General features: G+C 45.2%; 1 protein-coding gene across 1 annotated transcript in view; it reads right to left on the bottom strand.

Moving 5' to 3' along the window:
• Nucleotides 1-8,027: 8,027 nt before the first annotated feature.
• Nucleotides 8,028-21,836, bottom strand: part of LOC136621635 (flavin-containing monooxygenase 5-like) — a 72,342-nt gene continuing 58,533 nt past the window's right edge. The window contains exons 5-9 of the mRNA XM_066597269.1: nucleotides 17,285-17,427; nucleotides 15,084-15,280; nucleotides 11,454-11,809; nucleotides 11,281-11,353; nucleotides 8,028-8,404 (exon numbers count right to left, since the gene is read on the bottom strand). Of these exons, the coding sequence (XP_066453366.1) occupies nucleotides 8,059-8,404; nucleotides 11,281-11,353; nucleotides 11,454-11,809; nucleotides 15,084-15,280; nucleotides 17,285-17,427 (1,115 nt within the window). The 3' untranslated portion in view covers nucleotides 8,028-8,058. The remainder of the gene's footprint in view (nucleotides 8,405-11,280; nucleotides 11,354-11,453; nucleotides 11,810-15,083; nucleotides 15,281-17,284; nucleotides 17,428-21,836) is intronic.

Raw genomic sequence — 21,836 nt, 5'->3', positions numbered from 1 at the left:
CTGTGCACCACAAACAAGGCACAAAAAATGGCATATAGACTTTTATGAGCCATACCTGTGGAAAGATTTCCAACTTTTTGCCCTTTTCCCACTGACTTTACAGATTTTTTTAAATAGTACTGGGCAACTTGATGCCTGACAAATTTTCTACACATTACGCAAGAAACTGGCATAAATATAGCATATATAAAAAAAAGAGAATAGCAGATGTAGATCAAACTATCTAGAACAGGCAAAGCCAAGGAAGCACCAGTGTCGCAGCTTGTCGGTCGCGACAACGTCGTGGCATAGTGGCTTTTACACAGGCTAAGACCGGTTGCCTGGTTAAGCAGGTCAAGGGTTAATGCATCATGTGCAGTATCGGATATTGCTGTCTGCCTTGCTGCATGACTGCATGTTGGATTAGCCATGCCTGAGAGTAGGGTGGAGATTTAGTACGCTATTTACTCTGCCATGGTTTCAGGTGCAGAGTAACTATTTATTCTCTGCCCTCCTGGTGATCAGTGCTGCTTATTTTTGGACACAGTGGAGTACATGGAGTTGGAGCTTTACTGTGCCCGGTGTTCTGCAACTGCAGATAAGTAGCTGTTGGGTCTTTTCCAGTTGGTTTTGATGTTTGTCTATTCAGTTTACGTTGCGTGTCGGTGTGTTTCTCCAGGAGTTCTTCATTCAGGCCCCAGAAAGAAGACCGCTGGACCGTCTTTTTCGAAACGATGTGCTCGCTTTAGATAGGGACCTGTCATCCTCCCAGCAAGGTTAGGGCCAGGCTTCCTTCCTCCCCTGGAGCTGGTGCCACCGTCCCACATTATGGTGTTTACATTTTATCTACCATTTGTACATTCCCTGTCAATGTGCGGTGTGGTGTACTCTGGTGTTGCATGGTCCGTACTATTGAGATTATCACCACCACGCGTCCGTGCTGTGGTTATCATTACACCCCCCCCCCCCCCCCCCCCCCCCCCCCTCCCTGTCCGCTCTGCACAGACATGACAACCACATTCATGTAGCGGTGTATGCCTCTTAGGAAACTTGTTGCGTCTTACTCCTTTAGGCATTGCACTAAGGGCTCATTCTCATCTGCATTAGGGCTCAATCATTAGAGCTTTCCATCTCTCTGCTTATTTTTTTTTAGCAGAGAATCAGAATTAAAATGAAATTAAACATTTAGTTTTTTACCCATTGATTTCAATGGGTTATAAAAAAAAATGGAAAGTAAATGCAAAGTTTTAGTTTGCTTCTATTCTCCTAGGTTTCCATTTTTTTTAACACAGTCTGCAGCTACAAAAACAGAGACAAAAGCAGGAACGGATGCATAACATAGGTGTGAATGAGCCCTATGACCAGTATATGAAACAGCTGACTTAGTAAATTTGCTCATTAATATTTGATCTGCTCCATCATTCAGAACTCTTACCATCATGCATCCCCATACTCCAGTTCACCACATGGATATACTTTCTGTTAGATGCACGGACAGGTGCAAGTACATTGTAAACAGCAATAGAAACAAAACTCCGGCACTTCTTACCATCACACTTCACAATTTTTTTCAGTCATTGGTGGTAAACACTACAATTGTTGGATTATTTTACTATCATCCAAAAACACAATAATAATGTTGGCCAATGCAGGAAACATTATTTATCACAACAGAAATTATTTTCTGTGTAGAGAATAATCCACATTGTGTGAATATATCTTCTTGTAGGCCTTTCCTGACTGTAAAATAAATTGGTGGCCTCATTGTATCAGGGACAATTCTTTGGTTAGTCTATGGCCAGTGTAGAGGGCTAAGACAATTGTGACCAAAGTTTATAAAATGTAAGGTAAAAGTCATTGAATTTTGTAACTTTTCCACCCAAAAACCTCTTAGAGTGTTTATACCGCTCAGATATTGATCCGATTTATCTGAAACATCTGTATGTAAACCATGACAAGACATGTTAAATTATTAACCCTATATTGGTAAAAAGTCCAATTGAACAGAACATTTCTAATATCTTTTTAAAGAAGTAGTCAGTCTTTTGTGCACCATTTAAAGGGATTCTGTCACCATGTTTATGCCTCCTGAACTCAGGACAGCTATGCACAGTGCCCCTGTGCATGATTTACTTAGAAATGTTGTGGCTAGAGATGAGCGAGCACCAAAATGCTCGGGTGCTCGTTACTCGGGACGAATTTATCGCGATGCTCGAGGGTTCGTTTCGAGTAACGAACCCCATTGAAGTCAATGGGCGACTCGAGCATTTTTGTGTATCGCCGATGCTCGCTAAGGTTTCCATTTGTGAAAATCTGGGCAATTCAAGAAAGTGATGGGAACGACACAGCAACGGATAGGGCAGGCGAGGGCTACATGTTGGGCTGCATCTCAAGTTCCCAGGTCCCACTATTAAGCCACAATAGCGGCAAGAGTGGGCCCCCCCCAACAACTTTTACTTCTGAAAAGCCCTCATTAACAATGCATACCTTAGCTAAGCACCACACTACCTCCAACAAAGCACAATCACTGCCTGCATGACACTCCGCTGCCACTTCTCCTGGGTTACATGCTGCCCAACCCCTCCCCCCCCCCCCCCCCGCATGACCCAGTGTCCACAGCGCACACACTGCAGAGGGTTGGCACGGCTAGGCAGCGACCCTCTTTAAAAGGGGCGGGGCGATAGCCCACAATGCTGTACAGAAGCAATGAGAAATATAATCTTGTGCCACCGCCATCAGGAGCTGCACACGTGGTCATAGCAATGGGGAACCTATGTGCCACACACTATTCATTCTGTCAAGGTGTCTGCATGCCCCAGTCAGACCGTGGTTTTTTATAAATAGTCACAGGCAGGTACAACTCCGCAATGGGAATTCCGTGTGCACCCACAGCATGGGTGGGTGCCAGGAAGCCACCGGCGGTACATAAATATATCCCATTGCATTGCCCATCACAGCTGATGTAACGTCAGCTTTTATGCAGGTGGGCAGAAAATTAGTAGGATTACACTGTAGGCGAGGGCCCCAAAAAATTGGTGTACCAACAGTACTAATGTACGTCCGAAAAATTACCCATGCCCAACCAAGAGGGCAGGTGAAACCCATTAATCGCTTTTGTTAATTTGGCTTAATTGGTAACTAGGCCTGGAGGCAGCCCAGTTAAAATAAAAATTGGTTCAGGTGAAAGTTTCAACGCTTTAATGAGCATTGAAACGTATAAAAATTGTTTACAAAAATTATATGACTGAGCCTTGTGGGCCTAAGAAAAATTGCACGTTCGGCGTGATTACGTCAGGTTTCAGGAGGAGGAGCAGCAGGAGGAGGATGAATATTATACACAGATTGATGAAGCTAAAAGGTCCACGTTTTTGATGGTGATAGAGAACAATGCATCCATCCGCGGGTGCAGCCTACGTATTGTTTAGGTATCGCTGCTGTCCGCTGGTGGAGAAGAGAAGTCTGGGGAAATCCAGGCTTAGTTCATCTTGATGAGTGTAAGCCTGTCGGCACTGTCGGTTGACAGGCGGGTACGCTTATCTGTGATGATTCCCCCAGCCACACTAAACACCCTCTCTGACAAGACGCTAGCCGCAGGACAAGCAAGCACCTGCAGGGCATACAGCGCGAGTTCAGGCCACGTGTCAAGCTTCGACACCCAGTAGTTGTAGGGGGCAGAGGCGTCACGGAGGACGGTCGTGCGATTGGCTACGTACTCCCTCACCATCCTTTTACAGTGCCCCCGCCGACTTAGCCTTGACTGGGGAGCCGTGACACAGTCTTGCTGGGGAGCCATAAAGCTGTCAAAGGCCTTATAGAGTGTTCCAATGCCTGTGCTGTACATGCTGCCTGATCTCTGCGCCTCCCCTGCTACCTGGCCCTCGGAACTGCGCCTTCGGCCACTAGCGCTGTCGGATGGGAATTTTACCATCAGTTTGTCCACCAGGGTCCTGTGGTATAGCATCACTCTCGAACCCCTTTCCTCTTCGGGCATGAGAGTGGAAAGGTCCTCCTTATACCGTGGGTCGAGCAGTGTGTACACCCAGTAATCCGTAGTGGCCAGAATGCGTGTAACGCGAGGGTCACGAGAAAGGCATCCTAGCATGAAGTCAGCCATGTGTGCCAGGGTACCTGTACGCAACACATGGCTGTCCTCACTAGGAAGATCACTTTCAGGATCCTCCTCCACCTCCTCCTCCTCAGGCCATATACGCTGAAAGGATGACAGGCAAGCAGCATGGGTACCCTCAGCAGTGGGCCAAGCTGTCTCTTCCCCCTCATCCTCATCCTCCTCATGCTCCTCCTCCTCCTCAACGTGCTGAGATATAGACAGGAGGGTGCTCTGACTATCCAGCAACATACTGTCTTCCCCCGGCTCTGTTTCCGAGCGCAAAGCGTCTGCCTTTATGCTTTGCAGGGAACTTCTCAAGAGGCATAGCAGAGGAATGGTGACACTAATGATTGCAGCATCGCCGCTCACCATCTGGGTAGACTCCTCAAAGGTTCCAAGGTCCTGGCAGATGGCTGCCAACCAGGCCCACTCTTCTGTAAAGAATTGAGGAGGCTGACTCCCACTGCGCCGCCCATGTTGGAGTTGGTATTCCACTATAGCTCTACGCTGCTCATAGAGCCTGGCCAACATGTGGAGCGTAGAGTTCCACCGTGTGGGCACGTCGCACAGCAGTCGGTGCACTGGCAGATGAAACCGATGTTGCAGGGTGCGCAGGGTCGCAGCATCCGTGTGGGATTTGCGGAAATGTGCGCAGAGCCGGCGCACCTTTCCGAGCAGGTCTGACAAGCGTGGGTAGCTTTTCAGAAAGCGCTGAACCACCAAATTAAAGACGTGGGCCAGGCATGGCACGTGCGTGAGGCTGCCGAGCTGCAGAGCCGCCACCAGGTTACGGCCGTTGTCACACACGACCATGCCCGGTTGGAGGCTCAGCGGCGCAAGCCAGCGGTCGGTCTGCTCTGTCAGACCCTGCAGCAGTTCATGGGCCGTGTGCCTCTTCTCTCCTAAGCTGAGTAGTTTCAGCACGGCCTGCTGACGCTTGCCCACCGCTGTGCTGCCGTGCCGCGCGACACTGACTGCTGGCGACGTGCTGCTGCTGACACATCTTGATTGCGAGACAGAGGTTGCGTAGGAGGAGGAGGAGGGTGGTTTAGAGGAGGAAGCATACACCGCCGCAGATACCACCACCGAGCTGGGGCCCGCAATTCTGGGGGTGGGTAGGATGTGAGCAGTCCCAGGCTCTGACTCGGTCCCAGCCTCCACTAAATTCACCCAATGTGCCGTCAGGGAGATATAGTGGCCCTGCCCGCCTGTGCTTGTCCACGTGTCCGTTGTTAAGTGGACCTTGCCAGTAACCGCGTTGGTGAGGGAGCATACAATGTTGCGGGAGACGTGGTCGTGCAGGGCTGGGACGGCACATCGGGAAAAGTAGTGGCGACTGGGAACCGAGTAGCACGGGGCCGCCGCCGCCATCATAATTTTGAAAGCCTCAGTTTCCACAACCCTATACGGCAGCATCTCCAGGCTGATAAATTTGGCTATGTGCACGTTTAACGCTTGAGCGTGCGGGTGCGTGGTGACGTACTTGCGCTTGCACTCCAACACTTGCGCTAGCGACGGCTGGACGGTGCGCTAACAGACATTGCTGGATGGGGCCGAGGACAGCGGAGGTGAGGGTGTGGGTGCAGGCCAGGAGACGGTAGTGCCTGTGCCCTGAGAGGGGGGTTGGATCTCAGTGGCAGGTTGGGGCACAGGGGGAGAGGCAGCGGTGCAAACCAGAGGCGGTGAACGGCCTTCGTCCCACCTTGTGGGGTTCTTGGCCATCATATGTCTGCGCATGCTGGTGGTGGTGAGGCTGGTGGTGGTGGCTCCCCGACTGATCTTGGCGCGACACAGGTTGCACACCACTGTTCGTCGGTCGTCTGCACTCTCAGTGAAAAACTGCCAGACCTTTGAGCACCTCGGCCTCTGCAGGGTGGCATGGCGCGAGGGGGCGCTTTGGGAAACAGTTGGTGGATTATTCGGTCTGGCCCTGCCTCTACCCCTGGCCACCGCACTGCCTCTTGCAACCTGCCCTGCTGCTGCCCTTGCATCCCCCTCTGAAGACCTGTCCTCAGTAGGCGTAGCAAACCAGGTGGGGTCTGTCACCTCATCGTCCTGCTGCTCTTCCTCTGAATCCTCTGTGCGCTCCTCCCTCGGACTTACTCCAATTACTACTACCTGAGTGATAGACAACTCTGTCTCATCGTCATCGTCCTCCTCACCCACTGAAAGGTATTGAGACAGTTGCCGGAAGTCCCCAGCCTCATCCCCCGGACCCCGGGAACTTTCAAAAGGTTGGGCATCGGTCACGACAAACTCCTCCGGTGGGAGGGGAACCATTTCTGGCCATTCTGGGCAGGGGCCTGGGAACAGTTCCTGGGAGTCTGCCTGCTCCTCAGAATGTGTCATTGTAATGGAGTGAGGAGGTTGGGAGGAAGGAGGAGCAGCAGCCAGAGGATTCAGAGTTGCAGCAGTGGACGGCGCAGAATTCTGGGTGGACGATAGATGGCTGGATGCACTTTCTGCAATCCACGACAGGACCTGCTCACACTGCTCATTTTCTAATAAAGGTCTACCGCGTGGACCCATTAATTGTGAGATGAATGTGGGGACGCCAGAAACATGCCTCTCTCCTAATCCCGCAGCAGTCGGCTGCGATAAACCTAGATCAGGAGCTCGGCCTGTGCCCACACCCTGACTTGGGCCTCCGCGTCCTCGCCCGCGTCCACGTCCTCTAGGCCTACCCCTACCCCTCAGCATGGTGTATTACCAGTAGTGCAGAAACAGAACGCTGTAATTAAATGTGCCGCTTATGGGCCTGTGGTTGGAGGCTGACTTCGCTTACGGAACGCCAGGAAATAATTTTGCGCAAGCCTGCTGTAACACTTAGCTGGCTGCGTATGAATTAGGAGGAAAACTACACCCAGCACAGACCCAGTACACTGAGGACAGTCACAGGCAGCCCAAATAGATTTTTTTTCCCAAATGTTTTTGGAATGGCCCACTGCCTATATTCAATAAATATGTCTTCTGTCCCTGCCTCACCACTACTGGCCCTGGAGTATGTAAAATAACTGCAGACTGTTGCACTGTGGACAGGAATACAGCGGTGATGTAACTGCCAACACAGAGCCAGGAAATAATTTTGCGCAAGCCTGCTGTAACACTTAGCTGGCTGCGTATGAATTAGGAGGACAACTACACCCAGCACAGACCCAGTACACTGAGGACAGTCACAGGCAGCCCAAATAGATTTTTTTTCCCAAATGTTTTTGGAAAGGCCCACTGCCTATATTCAATAAATATATGTCTTCTGTCCCTGCCTCACCACCACTACTGGCCCTGGACTATGTATAATTACTGCAGGGCGCAATGCTCTGCACGGCCGATATACAAAAAAAAAAATGTGCAGCACTGCAAAAAGCAGCCTCCACACTACTGCACACGGTTAAATGTGGACCTAAGAAGGACCGTTGGGGTTCTTGAAGCCTAAAATCACTCCTAACACTCTCCCTATAGCAGCTCCGGCACCAACAGCACTTTCCCTCCTCTATGTCAGAACAAATCTGTGGCGAGCCGCGGGAGGGGCCGATTTATATACTCGGGTGACACCTGATCTCGCCAGCCACTCACTGCAGGGGGGTGGTATAGGGCTTGAACGTCGCAGGGGGAAGTTGTAATGCCTTCCCTGTCATTCTATTGGCAGGAAAAGCGCGCTAACGTCTCAGAGATGAAAGTGAAAGTAACTCGAACATCGCGTGGTACTCATCACGAGTAACGAGCATCTCGAACACGCTAATACTCGAACGAGTATCAAGCTCGGACGAGTACGTTCGCTCATCTCTAGTTGTGGCACTTCAGAATAAATGCACTTTGACACTTGATTTGGAGCTAATCATGAATCTACAACATGTGAACATATAAATATACTCTAATTCAGATTTTTAGAATTTATCAGTAACTAAAAATCTAAGAACTGAATGTGCCCAGATCAGGCGAATACTGTTGTCAGCAGCAGTATTTTAATTCAACTACACTGAAACATATATGGCAGCAAAAAGAATCAGAATGCCAAGGATCTTAAAGGCTAATTTGAATGAGCCGTGAGAATCATTGACACTAATGGTTCGTGTCTTTGTTGGCTTGATGATCCGTTCACGCTGAGTAAGAATTGCTTTCCTTGCATCCTTCCACTTCCCGGGTCCACTCAGGCGGTACTGGTATGGAGTGCATGGGCCAAAGAACATCTCCCAGGCCAGCTTAGGATCAGACAGAAATAGCTTCTTCACATTAGGCTTGCAGCCTATCTCTTCTGCCACTTCATCCATATAATCCACGTAATCGACTTGTATGGTATGACGCTCACTTTCGACATACCTGTATAAAATATATAGCAGATATTTTTCCATTGAATTGTACATTATACACACAAAATGTTATCTCTACGGTATAAAAAAGAGGCAGCAGAAGTGATACTAGGGCGGTAAGACAGAAAAGACCACCAATCAAACTTTTTTTTTCAATCCGGTGGATAGGTGATACAAGTCAATTTTGGTACATTTAAGATAAGACTATTCTTTACTGTACTAATAAGTATGCTGCCATTTTTCATGCTTTTCTTTCCCAAAAGAAGTGCAGAGAAGTAGATTTTTTTAGGGGTTGTATTTGTACCTTTATAGGTTCCATGTTAATTCATAAGGGATTTAGGGCATTTGATAATTGCTAGTTACTTCATAATTCTGTTGGATCTTTGGTGGTGTTGTGCTTTTAATGTATATATTAATAGTTGCAATTTAGATAATGTCCGCACCCCTGGCATTTTGATAATAAGAGCCACCAAAAACCCTATAAGGCTGGGTTCACACAGGGCGGAATCCCTCTGTAAATCTCGTGGTTTTGCCGCAGCGAAAAAACATGAGATTTCCGCCAAAACCCGCGGGTTTTGAAGCAGCTTGGATGCATGCTTTTCCATTGTGGCCGGCGCTCCCCTAGAGAGGAGCGCGGCCGCAACGAAAAAAAAATAGACATGCTGCAGCGGGGGAATCCGTGCCGCAGCACTGTCTAATTCCGGCTTTGCCGAGACGGATTGGCCGTCCCGTGTAGACGAGATTTTTGACAAATCTCGTCCACATGGTTGGCCAAAGCCGGGATTAGCGGCCGCAAGCGGATTTGCCGCAGCGAAATTCCGCACAGAATTTCCGCAGCAATTCTGCCCTGTGTGAACCCAGCCTAAGGCCTCGGTCAGACGGACATTTTTTCGCGCGATTTGCGCATGCGTCTGCAATGGTATCGGACACATGAGCGCTTTTTATGCGCTCGTCCGATAAATTATAGAACAGAAATCGCAGATCGCACCTATCTGCGCTCTGCGATTCCTGTTCTCTTCTCTATATGCGCTCAATGGGCCCGGCGGCAGCAGCGCCGACCCCATTGAGAACATATAGTAGACAAATCATTCTCCTCTGCCACAGCTGTAATCCCCGCCTGCTGCATGAGCTGCCTCTGATTGGTCACAGCCTCACCAATCAGAGGCAGCTCTCACTTACCCATTCATGAATTCATGAATGGGTGAGTGAGTGCTGCCTCTGATTGGCTCAGCGCAGGGACCAATCAGGGGCAGCTCTCAGCTGTCATTCAGCAGGCGGGGATTTTAAATCCCCGGCTGCTGAATACTACTCAGAGCAGTTCAGGAGAACTGCCTGCCGGCCGCAGCTGGACTCCGTCTGCCGGGACCAGGTGAGTATATATATATTTTTTATTTTTACACATTTCTGGATGAATTTCAGGGAAGGGCTTATATATTTAAGCCCTTCCTGAAAATTCATACTGAGATCGCCCGCAGTGCATTGCTTTCCATGGAGCCGGCTGGATTGCTGGCTCCATTGAATTCAGTGCGCTGGACAGCGCTGCACTGCTCCGGCCCGTTTCTATTGAAACGTGGCTAGGAGCAGTTTTTTCGGGCGATTTTTTTTTGGCCCCGGTCACGCGATTTGCGGATGCACATCCATCATGCGATCCGCAAATCGTGGGACAAAAACGCCTGTGTGACCGAAGCCTAAAAATGCACAAAAAACGCATGAAACACATGGAATTTTTTAATAGCGTTTGAAATTGATGCAAAAATAGTGTGTGTAATGAATGTTTAAAGAGGTTTTCCAACTACTTAAAATTGCTTCAAAGTCACTCGGTCCTTCCAGGTTGCTGCTGACTAGAACATGTGACTGCTGCAGCCAATCACTGGTCAGAACATTGACCTTCTATATCCCTTAATTTCCAGCAGTCACATGTTCTGGTCAGCAGCAACCAGGAAGTACAGACTGGCTGCAAAACAATATTAGATAGTGGGAAATCTCCTTCAGCCTCTTTTGGATAAGGGTGTTTTGGTCCTAGAGGGCCAGACACTTTTTAGGGATTTTACACATCTGGTCACTTTACTGCTTTATTTTTTTTTTGTCAGCTACCAAAGTTATTTTTGCTGCGTACTTTTTTCTGGAACATATGGGGCTATTTTTTACATCTTTTTTCACTGACTTTTTCCTGTCTTTTTTTTTATGTTATTGGTGGTAAAAAGCTAAAAAATATATATTTCTTAAATTTATATCTATTTAATTTATTAATTAGTATATTTACACTAAAATAAAGTATGAGACTGGGTTACTGATTTTGTTTCGGTTGTTTTGATATATAATTAGTATAGTTTTGGATTACAGGGCGCTTATTTCAATGGTTTTGGTTGGTGTCAGCGGTGGGTCCTTTTTCTTTTTTTAAGTATATATTTTTATTTCATTCTGTAATTTTTTTTTTACTTATCTTTAGAACTAATTTTTACCATCTATGTCCTCCATGATGCCATATAAGACCTCTTCGGATCATTTACCTTGTACTTCTTTTTGTTTATTTCACATTTTCCATTGTAGTTGAGGCATCCATAGGAACCCCAGTTACAGGGGAAAACAACCCCTGTAGTGACAGTAGTCACTGGCAGAACTGATCAGGGTCTGCAAGGACCCTGCAGCTCTGCTGTAACAGGGGATACCGGCAGTCATGTGATCATGATCATGTGATATATGTTTACCAGGAGACACAACTTTGTGAGCAGACAGCGGAGGAACAAGGTGTAAGGCTAATATGACAGTGACAATCCCGGACTTTGTGTCCCAGCTCCTATGAGTCCATAGTTTTAGTTTATGGGGTTTATAGGAGCTGACAGAGTCCTTTTAGTCATGAGCTATATTTATACTACAGATACCAACCTCTTCTGCATGACTTCTCTTCTCTTTGTAATTTCAGCCTTCATTTCGCTCTTGGACGGTAACTTGTTTAAACCTACAAAACATCATTGCAAACATTTTGAACAATGTATCAACCAGCATATAAATCATATATCTAGTCATGAGTATTTTAGCATATTTGGACAAAGTATTACCTTTGAAGACTCTTGTTGCCCAGCGAGCCTGAATCTCAGAAATTGGCATTATGGCCCCAACTGGTTGTATGTAGCCAATGAAAGCTACAGTTGATTTTTCCATCTCTGGTGGAAATACCATTTTATACAAAGGGACTTGGTTTTTATCTACTTTTATGACCGATTCATCAAAGAATGAGAAAAAAAAATTGTATCCTGTGGCAAAAATCACAACATCTATGTCTTTCTCCACCGACCCATCTTCAAATATCACGTCCCTCTCCAGAAACTGTTTAATGTTGGTCTTCATCAGCACTCTGCCAGAGATAATGCGATTGGGGAGATCATCACTGGCTGTAGGATGTTGGCTGAGAAACCTGCATAGTTCAATAGCAAAGATGTAATTAGTTATTATTGAACAAGAAACATGACCTGAACCTGACATTTCATGAAATTCAAATGATTTCTCTTTCTAAGTATATTATTGTTTCCAATGAAAACATTTTTCAAGGAACACAAATGTTTAGGCTCTTTTGAAATCTACATTGGGCATTTAGTTTTCCTGTCCTTTCACAGGAACAGAAAAATGAAATGCAAGCCAGAGAATGGATCTATCACACAATTAACATGAGGATTATCCAATGTACCTCATTGACAGTAACAGTGTCCATTGAGATCCATTTTGCATTGCCATCTGCAATGAAGGCTCTTCACCTAGTGTCCAATGCAGATGTCAACAGAGCCTTAGATGGGTTGTTTCCATACAGTCATCATCTATACTCCAGAGAGAGTAACTACAAATAGCATGTCTTATATTGAGGACCTGACACAGACAGTTGGTAGATCTGAATAGAAATTGTGTGATGTTGTCTCCACTTTAATGGCTCTGAAAAGATAATTAACCTGTTAAGGACTAAGCGTTATAAACATACAGTACTTGGTCCCTGAATTTAGTGCCATGCCATAGTAAAAATATGGTGCGGGATTAACGCTCTTGCAATCTAGCAGGAGCAGATCGGGTACTTAGCTGTCACAGCTCAGGACCATAAAAAGATACATTTTTACTTTTTGCACACATTATCCCTAAATAAAACAGAAAAAAATGGAAAAAAAAAACAGTCAAAAAAGTTATTTAAAAGTAGCATTATATGTCACAGAAAAACACAGTAAAAATCATTTTGGCAGCCCAATGAAAAAAATATGCCCATAAAACCACCACATGCATAAAATTGCTAAAAAGTATCTGGTCCTCTAGGACTGAAACACTCTGATAATCAAGAGGTAAATATTTGGGACATCATTAACCCCTGCTTAGGGGCACTGGTTCAGGGGTGTATGGTGCTACCTGGCAATTCTCTTTACAAAATTCTCAAGGGAAAACAATGGTCCTTGATTCCCAGTTAATAGAGGGATTGTGAGCAGAGAACCAAGGGATCATGAGTATCACCGGAATTTAGGGGACAGTGAGCTGGAAGCTGATTGTTTCTTGATGGACCGGTTTCATACGGAGTTCCAGTTTGACTGTCTCCTGGACAAATGTCCTAAGGCCAAGTGTGACCCATCCACCGTTTCCATTTCAATTGGTATGGGTTTAACTCTGGTGGCAATGTCTTTGTCAAGAGCAAATTTTAAATCCACAAAGTTTCCTCCTGATCCTGAATCCAGCATCGCTGAACACTGCATCATCTGATCTCCCGTGAAGAGCTCTATTGGGAGAATAATGGCCGAGCGGGGAAAGGGTCTTCACATTGTCTTGAATTACCAGTGCAAAGATGTGTTTGGTGACATCCCCTCATTCTGTGATGGTTAGATTGGTTGTGACCTTGACGTTGACTGGGGCAAGAGTCCTTTGAAACTTGTTTGGACAGTTTAAAACATAATGTTCTGAGTCTCCACAATAAAGGCACAGATGCAACACGGCAGTTTTCCTTTTTAGCGGTGGAAAGGGGTTTGTGGATGACATCGACCTGCATCAGTTCTTGTGCTGCTTCAGTCCTCACTGGAGGATTCAATATGGATTGGCTAAAGGAATAAGGGGTGTTATTGCCCCATCCCGCAGTTTCTCTTTTCATTATTTGGAAAGTCTCTGGTCAATCTGGATGCACAGTAGAATGAAGTCTTCCAGTTGTCAGAAGTCTCTACTATGGCAAATTATCCTCTACCCATTCTGATAATCCCCGATAAAATTGGCTCTGTTGTGCAGCTGGATTCCACATGGTATCAGTCGCCCAGCGACAAAATTCTCTCTATACTCTGCAACAGAACGTCGCCCGTCATAGGTTATGTAACCTCCCTTCGGAGGTGGCACAGTGGATCGGATCATCAAAAATTTGACCTATAGTGGTTGTGAAGGTATCAAGGCTGTCAAGCAGATTACTATTAGTCTATATGTACGGCGAGGCCCAAGCAAGCGCCTCCTCAGTGGGGAGGTTAATTATGAAAAACACCTTCTTCCTGTCACTGCTAAACAAGGTGGGTTGTACCTGGAAATATACCCCGCATTGATTTAGGAAACCGCGGTACTGCAGCACAAACGATGAGCGATGAGTTTAACTATGACAGGGCAGTGTAAATAGCAGCCATTCAGTATTGAATGGCCACTATATTAACTAAATGGAGAGGGGCTGTGAGAACTGCAATCTGCACCTGCAGCCCTGCTGTGAGCCAGCAATACAAGCTTCCGTGCAGGAGCACGGGAGCGTGTATGTGCGGGGATGACTGTCGGCATTGCTTGCCCGACATTCGTCCCGTCTAAATGGGGTTTTACAACTTATTAATGATGCAACATACGATTCCGCCCACTGGGTTGTCCTGCACCCAAAGATGAACCACACTGGCTCTGACAGCATGGGATCCCTCAGCATTAAAATCCAGACTGCTTGTTGCAAAATGAATGATAAATACTGGAACCCAATTCCCTCATCCCATCTTCACTACTCCTCCATCCACAAGATGACTGACTAGGCAAGGCAATGTGACCATAAATGTCCCTCAGCTTCTTTCATTGCACTTGTGCACCATGTATTACTATGGAGGAAGCCGAGTCACATCTATGGTCACATGCCTCTCTATAGTCAGCCATCTTATGTATGGAGGAGCAGTGAAGACAAGATGATGGGGCTTCATGTGCTTAGCAGAACCAAGCAGTGCATTAATAAATGTACATTAATAAGTTACTCAGAATTACATTTACAAAGCAATTTTTAATATCAATTGTAAAGTGGCCGATAGTATTTGATAGCTTGCATGTTTTTGACCATTAAGAAAACCCCTTTAAAATATATATACAGGTTAGAACAACAGGAGCCTAATGTCTCCCAATGTGCATTAGAATGTGACCTACAGCAGCCATAATGGGGACATCCTTTTTTCTCATGGTTCATGCAGATCACCAAGCAATAATTCTTCATAGAATGTTATCCCACCTAAGGGTAACGTTGGATGTTGCTAGAGATGACAGCTGTATCCGGGAGTGACATTAATAGAGGTTTAAAGTGATCTGCTATCTTACCAAATACTGGTTTCCAAATACTATAGATTGTGTGTAATTGGTGTCAGAATTCGGCCTTATTTTGCTTAGTAAATCCTCCACATTGTTCATTGAGGGCTTCATATTTTCATAAAAAAAGAAAAGTAAATAGTACTTTTCACCTGTGTCGGGGTTTTAGACCAAAGTTTTCATGGTTAACTCTGGAGTTGGCTTTATATTCTATCAGAGTGTTTACTAGAGATGGGAAAGCATCTTGAAGTACTGCATTGAATCTTGTGTTAACGATAATGTCCACTGGAAGGCCACCATCATATACACGATTCAACAGCCACACTCCTCTCCTGGTGCTGAGAAAAACCTGAAAGATAAAGGAGTAATTTAGTGCAGTAATTTCAGCACCATAAATGAAAATTATTACTGGATCTGCAAATCTTATATAACAGCTTCCAGCAATACTGCATGATATAGGCATCAGTGATAATCATCTCGGTATACTATAGCACTGGAAGGTCTTTAATTGAAAGTGGAGTCAAAAGAAAGTGTCTCTTCCAGAAACAGTGTCATAGTAGCTTTGCAGCTTATCCCTATTTAAAGTGATTCTGTCATGAAAAAAAAAAAAAATATAAACTTACCTATTCCTCCCCAGGCAGTCTCCTTACCAGATCTTTACCTCACCGATCTTCTCCTGGAGCTCCTCCAGTCACGTCACCTCCAGCCGGCCAGATCATCATCTTCCTGTGATGAAGCATACATTGCCAGCATTCTGCTTCCCGCAGGGACATGTAGGCTATGTCACTAGTGACGTGGTGTTTACTGCCTAGCACGGAATGCCAAATGCTCAGCAGCCTGCTTTAGCGTGACTGTGCATGTGCGAAGTCTTGCTGCTATTGTTTCCTATATTATATGTAACACTAGTGGCGAGATATCGGGAATGCGTGCTAAAGCAGGCTGCCGATGTTTCAGCATTCCCTGCTAGGCAGTGAACGCTACGTCATTAGTAGTGTTTACTGTCCTGCAGGAAGTGAACTGCAGCTAATGGACACTTTAAAATAGGAAGAAGAGGATCCTGTTGGCTGGAGGTAACATGACCCAGGAGACTGTAGGAACCAGGAAAAGATGGGTGAGTAGAAGATACGGTAAGAAGACTTCCTGGGGAGGAATAGGTAAGTATTGATTTTTTTAATGACAAAACCCCTTTAAGTAAGTTGCACTGAACTGCAGTACTAGATAAAGCTCAGACAGGACTGGGGGTAGAAAAAGAAAATACTTTATTGTAAGCAACCCCTTTAACTGCTACATAAATGATTGACCATAAACAACATCTAAAAAGTCAAATGATCAGGCATACACATGAGACCTTTGCTTTTAGCTTATCAGATGATAACAATGAGGTCACAGCATACTAACATTAATGGTGAATCTAAGGCTTCCTTCACATCTGAACTTGGTGGTTCGGTTTTCCCGCTCTGTTTGAAGAGCAGTAAATGGAAACCCCCTGACTGAATGGATCCTCCTTATGAAGGAACCAAACCCCATTGACTATAATGGGGTCCATTCAGGTTTCCACAAAGCTGCCCAGCATTTTGCCAGAAGAAGAAATCCTACATGTAGCTTTTTTTTTTTTTAACAGCATTTTGTGCTGGATCCAGAGCAGATGTAAAGGCATCCTAAACCCTAAGGCTGGGTTCACACAGGGCGGATTTGCCGCGGAAATTCCGCGCGGAATTTCACCGCGGACGCTAATCTCGGGATTAGCCAGCCATGTGGACGAGATTTCTTAGAAATCTCATCCACACGGGACAGCTAATCCACTGCGGTAAGTAAGGCTGGAACCGCGGCTGCGGAGGCCGCAGCCGCGGTTTCAGAATATGCAACATGTCTATTTTTTTTTTTTTTAGTTCCGCCGCGCTCTCCTCTATGGGAGCGCCGGCCGCAGCGGAAAAGCGAGCGGCCGGGCCGCTTCAAAGCCGCCGCGGGGTTTTCCGCGGCGGTTCTCCCGGCGGAAATCTCGCGTTTTTTGCTGCGGCCAAACTGCGGGATTTCCGGCAGGAATACGCCCTGTGTGAACCCAGCCTAACAATCCAGCTCTGCATTTTACACTACAGGTGTCTAACCTTTTGTACTGTCAGAGTCTCAATTAATACAGTGTAAAATTTGGCACTCAGCAGGTTGTCAAGGCATTACATCATCCAAATTAGCATTGTTCGAAGCTTAGGATATATCTATAATATTGTCAGTGTGGACGTAACCAGTGCACATGCTATAAAAGGTCCCATGTAGCTGCCAAACTGCAAGTAGGCAACAGGACATCTGCTTTAATAACAAGAAATTTCTCATTCTTCTAACTTTTTTTCATATTTACCTGTTTAGCTACTGCGCTGATTTCCACGGCCAGATCAACGCCTGTATTTCCAATACCGACCACAATTACTCTTTTGTCCTTAAAATTCTCAGGTGATTTGTAGTCACGACTATGAAAGTATTGGCCTTTGAAATTTTCAATTCCTGCAAACAGAAAGAAACTAAAATGATTTATTTATTTTTTTTTAATTCAGGAGCTTTGATTAATGACTACTGCTTATTAACCCCTTAATGACATGGCTTATTTTAGGCTTAAGGACGCAAGGATTTTTGGCGGATTTTCTTCTCCATTTATCATTCTTTTAATTTTTCAGTCGACGCGGCCGTATAAGGGCTTGTTTTTTGCGTGGCGAACTGTAGTTTTTGATGGTGCCATTTTTGGGTACACTTGACTATATTGTAAAACTTTTATTTTTTTTATGATAGCAGGGAGAGAAAACGCATCAATTCTGCCATAGATTTTTTTTTTTTTTTTTACAGCGTTAATCATGCAGCATAAATAAGACAATCCATTTTTTCTGTGGGCCAGTACGGTTACAACGATACCAAAATTTTTTTATTTTTTAGGTTTTTCCACTTTTCTGCAATAAAAACCCTTTTTAGGAAATCTTTTTTTTTTCCAAATCGCTGCATTCAAGGTCCTGTAACTTGTTTATTTTTTTATGGACGGAGCACTATGAGGGCTTATTATTTGCGAGACGAGCTGTAATTTTTATTGGTAGCATTTTGGGGTAAATACGGCTTTTTTGATCACTTTTATTGCGTTGTTAGTTTTTTAGCTTTTTTTAACGCTATTTTCCGTGCACACTCAAAAGCATGTGCAGCTTATTGTACGCGTCGTTACGGACGCGACAATAACAAATATGTGGGGTTTTAATTTGTTTAATCTTTTTTTATGCTAATATGAGAAAAAAAGCATTAAAAAAGGGTTTTTTACTTTTTCTTACAATTTTTTAATTCATTTAAAAAAAATTTTCTTTTTTTTTTTTTACACAGCTTATGTCCCCCTGGGGGACATTCACTACAGTACTGCCCATTGCTGTGATAAGGCATGGCAGGGCTACTGCCCTGCCATGCCTTATCGCTTATACAGCGATAATAGGCATTGGCAATACAGGACACCAGTGTCTGGCGTCCTGTTGCCATAGCGACAGACCAGGCTCTCGCGATAACATCGTGAGAGCCGGCCGAAGACACAGAGGGAGCTCTTTCCCTGCCGCGATCTACTTAGATCGTGGCAGGGAAGGGGTTAACAGCGGGGCGCACATCTCCGATGTCCCCCCGCTGTTGCAGCGGGACGCCGGCTATGACTGACAGCCGGCTCCCGCTGCGGGATAATATGTGATCCCGCGCTATCCCCAGGACATAAGTTTACTTCCTGTTGTGGGAAGTACCCCGCTCCCAGGATGTAAACTTACACCCTGGAGCGGGAAGGGGTTAATATATATTCAGATTAGGGAAGAAATGACATAGTTGTGAATTAAAAACAAAATACTGTATTTAAATTACTTTCAGCCAAATTGCATCTAAGGCCTGTGTCACTCGGGCATATTTGTGCGCACGAAATTTAGGCAAGCAATATGCAGTGAATACAACCCATTGATTTCAATGAGTTCATTCACATGCGTGTATTTTGCAAGCACAGTTGCACAGGAAAATAGAGCAGATGTGTCACGTCGGTGCGGCTCACACGCAGGGTGATGTTCACAACTACTGCAGTTGATACTACTATGCACTGTAGAACAGTGCACATCACAACAGGAGTACATAAACCAGTAAGAAAAGACCGTGCGACACAAAAAGTTCTACGCTCAGCACGGCATCAGAAAACATACACACAGCAGGAAACAGATGCACACCATGCCCTGCTGAACAGTAGCACCACTCCAGAGAGAAGGAAGCCTGTCCCTAACCTAGCAGGGGGGTGAAGGGTTCCTGTTTAGAAGCAGAGTAATCGCCTCAATAGAGGTGGCCCCATGGTCTTCATCCTGGGCCCTGATTGTCCCTATAGAGGCCCCCGGAGCGATGAACCAAACAGCAAAGAAATACATAAATGAAAATGAAATATAACTGAGAAGGAAAAAACTCCAAATACTCGCTATGGAATGGAATAAGCAGCATACACAAGAAGGGGTGAGAATATAAAGCTACTCCACACCTGAGAACTAGTACAGCAATTCGAGAAGCACACCTCTACTCTTCTCTCTGACATGACTAATCCAGCATGCATCCATGCAGCAAAGAAAGACAGCATAGCCGTCTCCTCACATGGTGCATTTACTCTTATCCTGCATAACAAGGTGACAGGTCTTGGCCTGCATCGAGACCACCATGCCTCGATGCTGTCATAAATCGACAGGACGCGACGATATGGAACTAATTACAGTAATTGACCATTTCAATTGCAGTAAGCATTATTAAATTTTTTTTTTCACATGCAAAAAGTAAAGTAAAAAACATACTTTCTCATAAACTTCTCAAAACATATCGCCCCTTTAAGGGGATAACCTCCAAAATATATAATACACTCATCCATAATAAAGAGATCCCCTCCTATATCCCCAGCTGGGAGAAAGACTTAGGCATTACATTCTCTCAGGAGGAAACCCAAACTATTTTAAATAATTCACATTCAAGCTTATTCTCAGTAAAATACCAAGAATTGAATTACAAAAAAATTTCCAGGTGGTACAAGACCCCAGAGTTGCTCCACAGAATTGACCCAAAATATCCCTCGACCTGCTGGAGATGCTCTAATGCAGTGGGATCTCTCTCACATATTTTATTCTCATGCCCATCTTTAACCTCCTTCTGGCATGAAATACAGAAGATTCTAAAATTAATTCTGGGTTTCGAAGTAAAGCTCACACCAAAGATGCTTTTACTAAACATGTTTCCCATGAGGCCGCCTGAAGGGAGAAACCCACTACTCCCATTTCTTCTAGATGCAGCAAAAATATTAATACCGAGACATTGGAAGGATGTAGACCCCCCCCAACATTTATGAATGGTTGAACGAGGTCATATGGCCGCAGCACTGCCGGTCCCATTGAAAGAAATAGGATATCATCACAGACTTTTTCCACAGCTGTGACAGCTGTGGCAGAGAATTCTTTCATCCCTGCGGTCCCCACGGGGGTGAAGGCATCCCCTGCCATAGCTGTCACAGTTGTCACCGCTGTATCAAGGGAGCGCAATGTTCTCCCTATGTTTTCAATGGGGCTAGCGCTGCCGCCGCTGGCCCCATTGAAGACAATGGGCGATATTGCCCATTCTTCTTTGCGATGCGAGATTACATTGAAAACATCGCAAAAGAGAATGAAACCATTGAAAAGCATTGGTTTCATTATCATGCGTTTTCACTTACTCTCACATCGCAAGTGGATGTTCACCCTTAAATGTTCTTGTGAAAAACAAATCCTGTTGACCAGTGTAATTAATAACTTTTTTTTCTAATTACTTTTGCATTTTTTAAGTCCCCATAGGGAACTTGAACTTATGATCGTCTGATCACAAGTGTAATGCAACGCTTTATTATTACACAAGTAGGGTATGTATGCATGCCTGTAGATTTGCATGTGGGTAAAATTGTAGCCATACGTGTTTATAAATATGTAAAATTGTGTGTGTTCGGCTGCTTATACACGTGCATTAAGGCTCAGTTCAGGGTTTTTGTCTCTCTGCTCCATTTTTGGAGGAGAGAAACTGAAATCAAACTGAAAAAAATGACCTTTTTTTCCCATTGATTTCAATGAGGTGACAAAAAAAACCCAGAAAGACTTCTATTTGCTTCCCTTCTGTCAAGTTTTCATTTTTTTGTGTGGAAAAATAACACTGCAGACTATGCCATTACGGATCCTGCTAGCTCAGTCCCCTCACTTCGCTAGGGAGGGATCACTATGGCAACCCATCTAGCCTTACCCCCTCTAAAGCCCCACCCCCACTCTCAGGGAAGCCCTGGCAAAGCCCTCTAGCTCTATCCCCTATCTCTCCAAATATAAGGAGATATGTAAGAGATCCCCTGTTGCTCTGCCCCCTCTCTCCTCTCTCTAGGGGATTCCTAACCTGCTTTGCGATCTTCTCCTATTGATTTCTATGGGGCCAGCACTGCTGCTCATTTAGCTGTACGAAAAAACTCAAAATTCTGATGGTCTGTGAGCACAGCCCCGAGTGATGAGTTCTCTCGAGAAGGTGTATCCATTCAGAGAAAACTACCTGGATGACTAGAAGTTCCTTATTCCCAATGTCATAGTTTCTTTCAATGGGTGATAAGATGTATGATAGAAATGTACATGGATGCAGCTGCATTTTGGCTTTGACTTGTTGGGACAGGATAGCACCCACTGCCGAATCAGAGGCGTCAACTTCGATGACTAAGCGTAATTCTGGATTTGGGTGGACCAGTATCGGTGCTGACGTAAAGAGGGTCTTTAATCTTTCAAAGGTATCCTGCACCTCTGGAGACCCTGACAACACTTGTGTTTTCTTTGTGAGAGCAGTGATAGGCAGGACGTTTTGTAAAAATGTGCAAACCAGACAAAGCGTTAAGTTCT

This window comes from Eleutherodactylus coqui, chromosome 3, assembly GCF_035609145.1.
Source record: "Eleutherodactylus coqui strain aEleCoq1 chromosome 3, aEleCoq1.hap1, whole genome shotgun sequence".
NCBI lineage: Eukaryota > Metazoa > Chordata > Amphibia > Anura > Eleutherodactylidae > Eleutherodactylus > Eleutherodactylus coqui.
This window is presented reverse-complemented; position numbering and strand designations above follow the sequence as displayed.